At 36.5% G+C, this 13272-nt stretch overlaps 1 protein-coding gene across 3 annotated transcripts in view; it reads left to right on the top strand.

Annotated features, from left to right (window-relative positions):
• Nucleotides 1–12163, top strand: part of TMEM67 (transmembrane protein 67) — a 38921-nt gene extending 26758 nt beyond the window's left edge. The window contains exons 18-28 of one of the 3 annotated variants that reach the window (XM_059672236.1): nt 52–138; nt 2481–2580; nt 2673–2812; nt 4923–5063; nt 6059–6139; nt 6627–6743; nt 7038–7154; nt 7256–7360; nt 7899–8001; nt 10313–10455; nt 10914–12163. In XM_059672236.1, coding sequence (XP_059528219.1) covers nt 52–138; nt 2481–2580; nt 2673–2812; nt 4923–5063; nt 6059–6139; nt 6627–6743; nt 7038–7154; nt 7256–7360; nt 7899–8001; nt 10313–10455; nt 10914–10994 — 1215 coding nt within the window. In that variant the 3' untranslated portion in view covers nt 10995–12163. The remainder of the gene's footprint in view (nt 1–51; nt 139–2480; nt 2581–2672; nt 2813–4922; nt 5064–6058; nt 6140–6626; nt 6744–7037; nt 7155–7255; nt 7361–7898; nt 8002–10312; nt 10456–10913) is intronic. The other 2 variants (XM_059672237.1, XM_059672238.1) reach the window with 2 other exon arrangements.
• Nucleotides 12164–13272: the final 1109 nt, after the last annotated feature.

The following is a 13272-nucleotide window of genomic DNA, read 5'->3' as shown; positions in this document are numbered from 1 at the left end:
CTGAGTAAAAGCCGTCTGTGCTTACCTTTACTGGTGTAATTTTTGTCACAGGCACAGAAGGCTGTCTCTGTGTTTCTGCCAACGCCGACTCAGGAAGAACGTTTTGTTACTTTTGTGGGATGTGCTTTTGCTCTGAAGGTATGTTTCAAAGGACAGGGTAAAAAATGTAAAAGGCCTGCTAATACACTTGTAAGTCTTTAAAGTTAAAGTACAGTGGAGCTGTGGTTCTCAAGCTTAATTCATTTCAGAAGGCTGTTCAAGGAGCGATTTGATTGAAAACGGGATCATTTTTTTCCATTAGAAAGAATATAGATTAAATTAATCCATTCTAGTTTCCCAAATAATTCCACATTTTAACCTTTTTCAATTGCCTGTGATCTTTGTTTTGTGAGCACTTTCACACCCTTAGAAACATCAGCATTCTTAATGGCCTCTTTATGTTTTAAAATTGTGCTAATCATCAATTTCACCATGCCAGTCGGCAGCCAGATCAGACATGCAAACAGTTCTATCATACTTTGCAATTATTTCTTTTTAAGTTCTGTCATTATTCTCACAGCTTTTCTTTTCACTTTGCTGCTGTCACTAACCTTCTTAGGACCCATGATGACTTACTGTATGTATTTAATAATAATAAGCAGCAACAAAAGCAAAAAAAAAAACCCAGAAACACCCGACTGAAATATTCACAGCACAATTTCCTGAGATGTTAACAAGGAAAGGTTTAGTGGTAAACGGACTCATATCGCACATTCTCTCCTTTGTCACCTGGGAGACATGTGACTGATCATACAGGTATCAACATGCAAGGGTTGTCGGGTAGAGAACAGAAGTTTTGTTCAACAACTGAGACTCTTTTTTTGAAACAACTTGGTCGAGAACCAATTGTTCAAGATGAATATTTACTCCGAGAACCGAGGTTTGACTGTACTTTCAAAATCTTTGGAATTTAGTTTGATTTTGAAAGAAAGTATGAGTTACTGTTTTACACAGGAAGTCTACTTTTTAAAAAAAAATGTATTTTTACTGATTTCAGAGAGGAAGGGAGAGGGAGAGAGATAGGAACATCAATGATGAGAGAGAATCATTGATTGGCTGCCTCCTGCACGCCCTCTACTGGGGATTGAGCTTGCAACCCAGGCATGTGCCCTTGGCCAGAATAGAGCCTGGGACCCTTTAGTCTGTAGGCCGACGCTCTATCCACTCAGCCAAACTGGCTAGGGCTATACTACTTTTATGGATAATAGCTCATTTTGAAAATCTGGTTTAAATAACTTTCTAGGAAGCCATAAATATGTTTGAATTAAATGAGTTGTAGCTAATTTGATAAAAATAATATTTCATTTTATGACTTTCTTCTTTAAAGTCTGATGATGCACTCACAACAGGGACAAAATGCCTTCAGGCATGAATTTTGTTTCTGTAAATTGAAAGTAAAAGGTACTGAAATCTTAGAATTTGTTTTCTGTCTCCATAGTCCTTTCCTCCTCTTCCCATAGCATCCCTTCTCCTCAGGTCATTGTTTGTCAGTGTATGTGAAGCTCTCTGCATGCCTCTGTGGTAGATCTCATCTCGTTGTACGGTGATTAGTAACTGCTTTTCCCACTTACTGTGACCTCCCTGAGGAGAGGAATCATCCCATACTTAGATTTTTATCCTTTAATTAATAATGCATCAACTAGGAAGAATGCCTCACTTTAAACATACTACTTTCTATAAATGAAAAATATGTGTCTCAGCCACACTTTTTTTTTAAATCAGAAATCTCAACACCAGAAATAGAAAAAAAAAGGACTATGAAAATATCTTAACACTTTGATTAGAACAAGCAAATTACAGTGGGAAAATATCTTCACTTATAAAGAAGTCAGATTATCTAGAAAACAAAGTCTATTTCTGGAAACCTTGGAAAAGAGACAATTATGCAAGGCCCATGTATAGGAGAGGCAGTATATCTCCTTTTTTCATATTCTTATTGCAAACAAAGATGGAAGAAGGGAAGACAAAATAACATGTGTATAAAATTTCTGTGAATTAGGTGGTTCCATATTACTTTATGAACTTCTAGTGACTTCTGATGGTATTACAACTTTTTCACTTGTGAAAATTATATGTTCTTATGATTGCAGTATATTTGCTTCTAATGAATTAGTATTGGTGCCCTGGCTGGTGTCGCTAAGTGGTTAGAGTGTCAACCCGTGTATGGAAGGGTCGTGGGTTTGATTCCCGGACAAGGGCACGTACCTGGGTTGCAGATTGGATCCCTGGCCCGGTTGCGTGTATGGGAAGCAAATGATTGATGTGTCTCTCTTACATTCACCTCTCTATCTCCCTCTCCCTCTAAAAAAAATCAATGGAAAAAATATCCTCGGGTGAGGGTGAGGATTAACAAAAAAATAAACACACAGAAAATAATTAGTATTGGTTTTATAAGTAGGTTTAATGTGGATGCTTTTAGGTGTTTTGTTTGTCATTCTCAGGCTCTGCAATTTTTGCATAAGCTCGTATCCCAGGTTACCATTGATATATTCTTTATCGATTGGGAGCGACCTAAAGGGAAGGTTCTCAAAGCTGTCGAAGGTAACAAGTAACCGTTTGTGCCAAAATTCTCTTGCTATCCTTGCAGAACAAAGATGAAGTAACCCTTTCACTCATTTTATCTCCCTGACCAGGTGAGGGTGGTGTGAGGAGTGCTACCGTTCCCGTAAGCATATGGAGAACATATTTTGTAGCAAATGAATGGAATGAAATTCAGACTGTGAGAAAAATTAATCCACTTTTTCAAGTACTTATTGTCCTCTTCTTTTTGGAGGTATAAACTATTTGACATAATTGTATGCAACTTGTGGGTACCACATAAATGTTCATTTAATTTAATTCCAGCTAAGTTTTCATGTGAGCAGAAGAGTTTTCTAAAGATTGAAATATTGCCCTGACTGGTTTGGCTCAGTGGATAGAGCATCGGCCTGCGGACTGAAGGGTCCCAGGTTCGATTCCGGTCAAGGGCATGTACCTTGGTTGTGGGCACAACCCCAGTAGAGGGTGTGCATGAGGCAGCTGATGGATGTTTCTAGCTCTCTATCCCTCTCCCTTCCTCTCTGTAAAAAATCAATAAAATATATATTTTTTAAAAAGATTGAAATATTGTTCAAATGATTAAAAAAAGGAGTGGCTTTGCCCTGGCCGGTTTGGCTCAGTGTTTAGAGTGTCGGCCCTGGACAGAGGGGTTGTGGTGCAGGGCACATGCCTCGGCTGCAGGTTTAAACCCCATCTCCAGTCGGGCCACCAGTGGAGTCGGGCCACGAGTGGGAGGCAACCAGTTGATGTATCTTCCTCACCTCAGTGTTTTTCTGTCTGTCCTCTTTCCCCTTCCTTCCACTCCCTAAAAATCAATGGAAAAAGGATCCTCACTCTTTGGGTGAGAATTAAATTAAAAAACAAACAAAACAAAAAAAACAAAACACACAGGAGTGGCTTTTTAAAAATCCTGGTAAAATATACATAATGTGAAATTTATCATCAACCATTTTTAAGTATACAGTTCAATAATAAGTACATTCACATTGTTGAGCAAACAATTTCTAGAACTCTTTTCATATTGCAGAACTGAAACTGTGCCCATTTAACTAGTAACTCCCCATTCATCCTCTCCAGCCCCTGAAAACCACCACTCTGTTTTCTGTCTCTCTGAATTTTTTTAAAAATATATTTTATTGATTTTTTACAGAGAGGAAGGGAGAGAGATAGAGAGTTAGAAACATCAATCAGCTGCCTCCTGCACACCTCCTACTGGGGATGTGCCTGCAACCAAGGTACAAGCCCTTGACCGGAATCAAACCTGGGATCCTTCAGTCCGCAGGCCGACGCTCTATCCACTGAGCCAAACCGGTTACGGCTGTCTCTCTGAATTTGATTGCTCTGGGTAAGGAGTGGCTTTTAAACCATTGGCTTATAGCAGAATCCCCTGGGAAAGCTTTTACTAACCAAATACCTACGCCTAGCCTCATCCCCTAGGGACTATATTTGATTCAGTAGCTCTGAGGTAGGCCCAGGTATCTGTACTTTGAAAAAGTCCCTTCGCTCCATGATTCATATTCTTACTCCTGTATTAGAACCACTATTATAAGATTGAAATTTTCCAACAAGTTATTGAACTCCTACTATGAAGTGTGTTCTGTGTTAAGAGCTGAACAAGACACAATGAATGGGTCAGTGCCCTTTATAGCTATTTCATGGGTCTGGTTGGAATTATTAAAGGAAGTATTCAATACTGAATATGGGACTGAAATATGGAAACTACTTATACAGGTAACAGATTTCCTCAGGAATCATTAATCTTATGTCTATGTGCCTTCCTTCCCTTTCCCTTCTTTCCCTCCTTTCTTCTTTCTTTCCTTTTCTAAAGCTAGGAGAATGTGTGTCCCTAGGACATACGAACACTATCTCCATCATTTATAGTAGTGTTTTTCAAAGCTTTAAAGGGCATTACATGAGAAAGAAGTTTCTATCCAAGCAAGTTGAGAAAACACTGGATTCAATAGTCATGTAGATTTCTTTACCATAAAAAGAATTTTGCATGGTGTCTGGCATATGTTAAAATCTCATGAAATGTTGGTTTTTCATTGGTAGTTTACTGAAGAAAGTTTCATTCTTCTGACAAATTTTTGAGCTTTTTCAGTGTAAATGATAATAGGGTTATAGTTGGCCTTTATTTGTATTGAAGAAAATACCAGATGAACTATTTTATGTTAAGTGTTTTGTAATTAAAAATACCAGGTAATTGTTTTTATCTAGATTTTCTACTGTTTGTATGAACTTGAATATTTTCATTTTTTAAGGTAAGTAAGGTATTTAGTTTTTAAACTAGAGAAGTTTCCTTCATTCTTGTCTGTTTAAATTACTATTTTTCCTTTTCACTACAGGTTGTGGGATTTAAGAACTTAGCATTAATGGATTCATCCTCTAGTCTTTCCAGAGACCCATCCAGCTACATAGCTCCTTATAGTCGCATTTTGAGATATGCAGTGTCTTCCGCTCTCTGGCTAGTGATTGGAATGATACAGGTAACAAGAGATTATACTTTTTTTATTATCATTATTTTTTACAGAGAGGAAGGGAGAGGGATAGTTAGAAACATCGATGAGAGAGAAACATCGATCAGCTGCTCCCTGCACACCCCCAACTGGGGATGTGCCCGCAACCAAGGTACATGCCCTTGACTGGAATCGAACCTGGGACCCTTCAGCCCACAGGCCGACGCTCTATCCACTGAGCCAAACCGGTCAGGGCCAGAGATTATACTTTTAAGCAACACTGCCTCTCTATATTTATAACTGTTTACATACTGATTATCCTTCAATATTGACCACATTCTGATAACTGACAATAAGACCAATAATAGCTAATAACTAATTCTTATGTAAGGTTATAACCCAGGCACTGTGTTAATTGCATTGTGCAGGTTAACTTTTTAAATTTTTATAGCAGCCCTCAGAGACAGGTCTATGAGTAACCTCATTTTACAGATGAGGCCCCTGAGGCCCAGAAAGGAAGAGTTGCCTGAGCGATCCAGTCAGAGCTTGGCAGAGCTGCAGCTGGAGCCCAGGCAGTCCGATTTCAGAGACACATTCTTATCAATAGGGGGCTCTGAAGGCTTCCGAAGTCGGCAGCTTTCTAGTCAGATGATGGACTCCTTGTTTAGCTTATGCATAACGACAGGATGGCTCATTTACCTTTAATATTCTTTTTTCCTCTGAAATATAACTTCTTATTAACAATTACTTAAATATCATTAAAACTCGCTCAAATTGCCAATACTCCTGGTGAATTTTCCTTTAAAATATTTATTGAAATACCTGAAGCTAAAAATAAATCTTCTCAGCCTCAGGTCCCATCTGACAGAAGAAATCAGAAATGAGGAGGATTTTATCCCATAAGAACCATTAGGGCCACTGTGTTCTTGGTTGGAACTTCTTTTGTCTTAAGATACTACACTGTGACTATAAAAGAAAATTAAATCCTAAAAGCTAATAAGCCTGAACTTGGCTTAATGTTTCAGATCGTGTTCTTTGCTGTCTTTTATGAGAGATTTATAGAAGATAAAATTCGGCAGTTTGTGGATTTATGCTCTATGAGCAATGTAAGTACTTTCTGACTTTATCTTGCAACTGTTATTTTTCCCTTTTTAAAGGTCATGAATACATTAAGAGAGGCTTTAAAAGTGATTTGGTATAATTGGATTTTTAGTCTAATTTCCACTGGTTGTTAATTCCAGAGATAGTTGTAATGAGCTACAAGTTAATATTTTCTGTCTTCATTTTTTCATTTTTATTTGCAGTTTCTTAATTATGAATTCCTTATGCCACCAAATAGTTCACCCAGCTGAGAAAAGTTTTCATATATCAACCCTATTTCTTCCTTTCTTAGAAAATATCTTCAATCTCTTCTCCATCTACTTTTTTAAAATAACCTCACTATCCTTTATTACCTTCTTATCTTCTTTATATATTTTCCAAGAATTCTGCCCTCATTATTTTGAAAGGAAGCAATTTTAAGAAAAGTTTCTTTTCACTGCTTTGCAGATGAGTTGCTAATTGCTCCTTATTCTTTTTTTTTTTTTTTTATAGATATCAGTGTTTCTGTTATCCCACAAATGTTTTGGATATTACATTCATGGTAGATCAGTACACGGGCATGCAGATACTAACATGGAAGAAATGAATACGAATCTGAAAAGAGAAGCGGTAGGAATGTACTTTACATCTTTTTAAGTTGAAGGATAGGTTCACTTTTCTTAATCTAGGATTTGTAATAATATACTTTTTTAATCCTCATTGGTTACTTTGAAAGTTGCTAGGATACCAACTCATTACACCCTGAACATTGATAAAAGTAGCAACGAAAATAATTTTATGGTTGGGTCACAACATGAGTTTTGTAATATGTGATACCAACTAAAAGAAAAAAGTTGTGTGTTTATTTAAAACAGGAGAAATTTTCATAATCTTGATCTTGATTTAAATCCTTTAACTTTTCAGGAAAACTTGTGTAGCCAGAGAGGTTTGGTGCCCAACACAGAGGGTCAGACCTTCCAGATTGCAATTTCTAGCCAGATGAGACAGCACTATGACAGAATTCATGAGACGCTAACAAGGGTTTGTATACAATATAATTAAGATACATTTTGCCAGTATTTTATGTTTAAATACCAAGAATGTAAGACATTTGCATTTATTCTTGTCTCTTTTCACATTAGAAAAATGGCCCTGCTAGACTACTGAGTTCATCAGCAAGTACTTTTGAGCAGAGTATAAAGGCCTATAATACTATGAATAAATTCCTTGGCTCTTTCATCGATCATGTATGTATGTCAGCATTTATAGTTAAGCTAGAATCAAAATGCAGTTTAAAAAGTTAACCAAGAATACCAGTTATTTCTTTAAGCAAGGTGGTGGATTTAGGACAGTCCCCTCCCCCGCCCTTTTTTTTTGCTATTAAAATTAATAATGTGGCTTAAGGATATAGATTTAGACTATGTAAAAGTAAAATGAAATTTTACATGTCTGTTAGCATATTGTCTATATGTCAATACTGGAATTTTGTTAGCCAGCTACCAAAATCTTCTATATTATTCATTATAGAAATATGTTATGCTATGGTTGTATTCCTGAAAAACTTCTTAAAAATTAATTGTCAGTATATCTAGCCCTAATTACTACTGATGACATTAAAAAATTATTCCTAAAAGGAATTTTGTTATAAAGCCTAATGGAGTAAATTAAGTCTTTTTGAAGAACAGATTTTCTGTATGTACTATTCATTGTTTTCTTTTGATAAAAAAAATTGGGAAACGTTTATTTCAATGCTATTTTTTTAAATGACTGGCTTTTTTGTATTAGGTTCATAAGGACATGGACTACTTTATAAAAGATAAATTGCTTCTTGAAAAAATTCTTGGAATAGAATTCATGGAACCAATGGAAAAAAGCATCTTTTATAATGGTATCGTTCAACTGCCTTTGCAGAACTTGATTACTATTTTCAAAGTTTGAAAGAAAAAATTGTCATAGTTATTAATTTTTCTTTTGATTTTATAAATTTATATAAAGAAGAAACGGTTTCAGTTAACTTCATGGAATTATAGTAGTTTCTCATTTCTATTTTATCATGTCATGTAGCTAGAAACAAATACATAAAACATAATTATTGTATAAGAAAGTAAAAAAGCTGAATTTCAAAAGCAGTGGCGCACATAGAAGAGATAGTAAAACAAATAAAATTCAGATTTTATTGGAATGTCCATTCAGTAGCAAACTTATGAAAGACTTGAAGAATAACATTTGTGACTGGTTTTAAACATTTAATTTTCATTTTATCCAAATGCTTAAAGATTGCAGATAATCTGTGATGGGAATAGTGACTAAACATATTTCTTAACATTAAAAAAATTACTGTCTGTGCCCCTTCTTATGTGACTGGTGAACTCCTGTCTGGCTTGGTAAGAAGGGCTGTGAATAACCAGTGTCCTGGCCCAGCTACACTCACCCGTGTCTCACTGAGTGTCACGTGTCCCAGTCCCGGACCACGCAGAACAGTGGTCTCTCCCTGGAGCAGCCTCTTAGTAGATTAGGAAAGGTCAGCCTGTGAATGGGGAAGTGGAGAGATGCTGGAATAGACGTCCGCAGGCACCGCTTGCACTGGATACAGCAGGGAAAGCAGAAAATCCAACCAGACATGGGGTGAAGCCAGAGGAGTTTGAGCTGGGTCTCAAAAATAAGTTGCTATTGTCAAGCAGGAGGGTCAAGGGAAGAGAGGCAAAGACATTTGTGCAGAGGGAGAAGGGCATTATGAGTGAAGAGCTTTATGAGTGAAGCCTCGTATGAAGTGGACACAGTGAGAGAGTTCTTGAGGGAGAGAGAGGCAGAGACCCAACCCCAAGGCTTTGTCTGATACCCTTCCTCTAGCCTGCAGTTTCCAAAATAGTTTTTTTTTTAATTTTTGTCCCATAGGAGGTGTGCAGATTGCTCCTTGGAGGTTTGAGAAGAAAATATTAAAATGTCTATTTGTATATTTGCAATTCCATTTTTAATTTATATTTTTTAAAATGTATAATATATAGTAGTGATTAATGAAATATGCCTACGGTGGGCTGCATGCTCAGCACTGTATTCCGATAGAGATACATGTTGAGAACAATTTGGAAACTGCTGTGAAGGAAGTGAACATGGATGTCATCAAAAAGTCCTAAGCAGAGCTGATTTGTAAATTGTGTACACACACACACACACACACACACACACACTTTGTAGGCATATAACATAAAGGCCAGGGAACTTTCACAAACTGAATAGAGCCCTGTAACTAGCACCTGAACAAAGAACATTGCCTCCACGCCAGGTGTCCCTGGTGTAAGAGCTCCTAACTGGGTTCCATATGCAGTTCAGTGGTCTCTGAACCTCCCTGATGTTGTGTGCAGGATTCGCGTATGTGTACTCAACGGTTTCTCCTTTTGCTGAAAGGTCTGTAGCTTCCATCAGAATCTTAAAAGGGCGTTTACATCTCCAAAAGGAAAAACGTTTCCTTGTGAAGTGAGAAGAGGTTTCAGAGCAGAACCTGAGAGGACTATTTGAGACACAAATTATAGTCCTTGTTGGTTTTGTTTTGCTTTTTTTTTTAAAAAAAAAATATATTTTATTGATTTTTTACAGAGAGGAAGGGAGAGGGATAGAGAGTTAGAAACATCGATCAGCTGCCTCCTGCAAATCCCCTACTGGGGATGTGCCCGCAACCAAGGTACATGCCTTTGACCGGAATCGAACCTGGGACCCTTGAGTCCGCAGGCCGAGGCTCTATCCACTGAGCCAAACCGGTTAGGGCTTGTTTTGCTTTTTTAACTCTACAATTCTTTAGCCTTTGTTAGAAAGGGATAGTCATTACTTGGTCTTTGAGAGGTATTGATGATAAACTTACACTGCTTGCAATTACCAACCCTTGATGAAGATGTTAAAACTGAATTTTTTAAAAAAAAATATTTTATTGATTTTTTACAGAGAGGAAGGGAGAGAGTTAGAAACATCGATGAGAGAGAAACATCGATCAGCTGCCTCCTGCACATCTCCTACTGGAGATGTGCTCGCAACCCAGGTACATGCCCTTGGCCGGAATCGAACTTGGGACCTTTCAGTTCGCAGGCCGACGCTCTATCCACTGAGCCAAACCAGTTTCGGCTAAAACTGAATTTTATGAGCAGAGTTCCTTGACTGATCTTTTTTGATTTCTAATTTATATCTTACAAATTGTTTTTTTTAAATAGATGATGGTTATTCATTCAGCAGTGTTCTGTATTATGGAAATGAAGCCACTCTTCTTATTTATGATCTGCTGTTCTTCTGTGTTGTGGACTTGGCTTGCCAAAACTTTATTTTAGCAGCCTTCCTTACATATCTACAACAAGAGGTAAAGTTTTATCTTTTTTCTGGGTTTCTTTTTAAAAAGAAAGTGTTGGAAGTAGATGTGTTTATTTTCATAGCAGAAAATGATTTCAATCGGAATTTGTAAAGGTTTAGAATATGATTAACCCTACTCCCAAAATGAATAACATTTCAACCACTGTCATTCTATACTCTGTCGAGTCAATGAAATACTGGGGACTTATGGAGGGCATAAGTTACTTGAGCAGATGTGAAAGGAATCCAGTAGGAAGACACTTATATTTTCCATATCGTAGGTGCCAGATGTGAGCAGTAATTAGAGTCCCATACACCCTCTGAACCAGATGCTAACATAATAAAAAGGCAAACACTAAAGATCTAGCCCAGGGCCAGTTTAATTTAGATATTATAATTGATTTGCATATTTAGTTTTCTTTATATATACATTTTTATAATTCTGAATTGTTTTATTTTTCCCCCCAGGTTTTTAAATTTATTCGTAATACAGTAGGACAGAAGAATTTGGCATCCAAAACATTGGTGGATCAAAGGTTTTTGATTTAATTTATTGAATAGATAACTAAAAAACTCAATATAATCATAGCCAAAAAAGGTCATGATTATCAGGTTAGTTTGCCATATTTTTTAATACAAATTATTATATTTTTATTTGTTTTTAAACTACAGAAAGATTTATTTTTATAATTTGTGGATACATAATTTGCTCTGGAAGTATATAATAGGATATAATGGAAAATACTGTGTTACCATTATATGTAGTATTTAACTCACCAACTCATAGATTAGACAGCACTGTCAGTGGGGCCAAAAAAATCCAAATGTTGCTTTCAGCGTAACACTTCTTAATGATTTCAAAACAGTGCCCATCATTTGTCTCTGGATTATTTTTAAGCTTGGATTTGCCTGCATTTTCTCACATTGAAAAAATTATTTGATTTCAAGTTCAAGCCTAGTTTTTAGTTTAGTATTTTCTTGTTTTACATATTTTATGATTAAATAAATGTTGAGAAACATTTTTAAGTTTACTTGGAAATTTAAATTGTATATTGCTGACTCAATTTGCCTCATCTTAATTGCTCACCCTTCTTGGCAGTGGACTAATTGACTATTTGACTAATAGGAATCTCAAGACATGGTACATTACATATTCATTCCATTGTGTACCTGTATTATTAGGTCAATATACTCTTTTCATGAAATGTCATTTATCTTAATTAAGATATAATGTGTGATATTTTCCCCAATATAGTTTTTTAATACATTTTAGATTACTTAACATTTTAAAAGCACTACCAAAGTTTTGCTTTTCTAATATGTTTAACGATTGTAAATAATAAATAAACTGTATATTTATCATGTTATGTTGACAAGGTGGTTTATTGAAAGCAAACTTAGTCTTCATAAGACAGTAGGCTTGTAGGGTTATATTTTTAAATATGGAAACACTATTAGGATTCAAAATATACTTAATGTAAATTCTAAGTTATGTAGCTAATAATTTTTTATTATATGATTTTTTTCATTAAACTTTTTAACAGTCTTTTTCATTTATACTATGTACTTGAAAGGTACCTTATATTTCAAGGATAATGATCATTAATTGCCAGACCAACATTTCTTACTGCCTTCCATGTTAATGCTATGTAAATACTTACATGTAATACTATGCAAATATTGTTTATATTTTTTAATTAAAAGTATAGAATAAAACATTTGGTGTTTCTATTTCCTGTTTAATTAATGTGTCTTTCATGAAATAGCATTTAGGGACGAAAACAGCATATAGGGGCAGAGATCCCCAGCCATTGCCAAAGTTGAATCTTACACATTTCCCTGAATCTTGAGAATTGTTGAAGAGAAAGAGGGAGGGTTAGTAAGTCAAGTATTTGAAACTCCAGTATCTGAAGGGAGACAGTACCAGAATCCCTTTATAAAAGTTGCAGAGATAAATAAATATACGAGCACAGAATTTTAAAGACCACCTACACAGAAGCATATGAAAGAAACTTAACTCTTATTCCACATATACAAAGTTAATATTAGTGTGAATGTTTTTAAATGGAAATTTCAAAAAAATAGGGTTCGTTGATAAATTAAAACAGAGAAAAGACACTTAAAAAAAATGATTCTGCACTAGTTTTGAACAGAATTAACTTTTCATTTTGGGTAGAATCAGAAAAATGTGTTCAGGTTTTCATACACTGGTGACTCCTTTGTTCACATTGCCATAATTTACATTTTATAGTCACATGACCACTTTTCCACTAGATTTGTAATCTTTTGTCTGTCTATTTCTGTAGCACCAACTCACTGTACTTTGCATCTGTATCCCTAATTTTTCTGATTACTAGAACCATCGATAACTCTCTCTATCCTAATTAATAAAGAGCTAATATGCTAGTTAGACCGAACAGCAGAATGACCGTCCAGATGACCGTCCAGATGAAGCCGCGGCTGCAGGGGCTGTGAGGGCCGAGCCCCCTGCACGAATTTCAGGCATCGGGCCTCGAGTCATCCCATGATAAAACAAACTCTAGATTCACCTAGACCAGTGTTCAGCAAACCACGGCTCGTGAGCCACATGCGGCTCTTTGGCCCCTTGAGTGTGGCTCTTCCACAAAATACCACATGCGGGCGCACGTACAGTGCGATGGAAACTTCGTGGCCCATGCGCAGAAGTCGGTTTTCGGCCTGGCCGAGTCTATTTTGAAGAAGTGGGGGGTGTCGGTCGGTGGGGCGACGGGAGACGCAGCGCGGGGGAGGCGCATGTGATTCATGCACGAGGTGAGTGAGCCAGTCAGTCAGCAGTCTCATGTGCAGT

The sequence above is a fragment of the Myotis daubentonii genome, chromosome 17 (genome assembly GCF_963259705.1).
Source record: "Myotis daubentonii chromosome 17, mMyoDau2.1, whole genome shotgun sequence".
NCBI classification, from domain to species: domain Eukaryota; kingdom Metazoa; phylum Chordata; class Mammalia; order Chiroptera; family Vespertilionidae; genus Myotis; species Myotis daubentonii.
The sequence above is the reverse complement of the archived record's forward strand: the minus strand, read 5'-3'. Positions and strand labels throughout refer to the sequence as shown.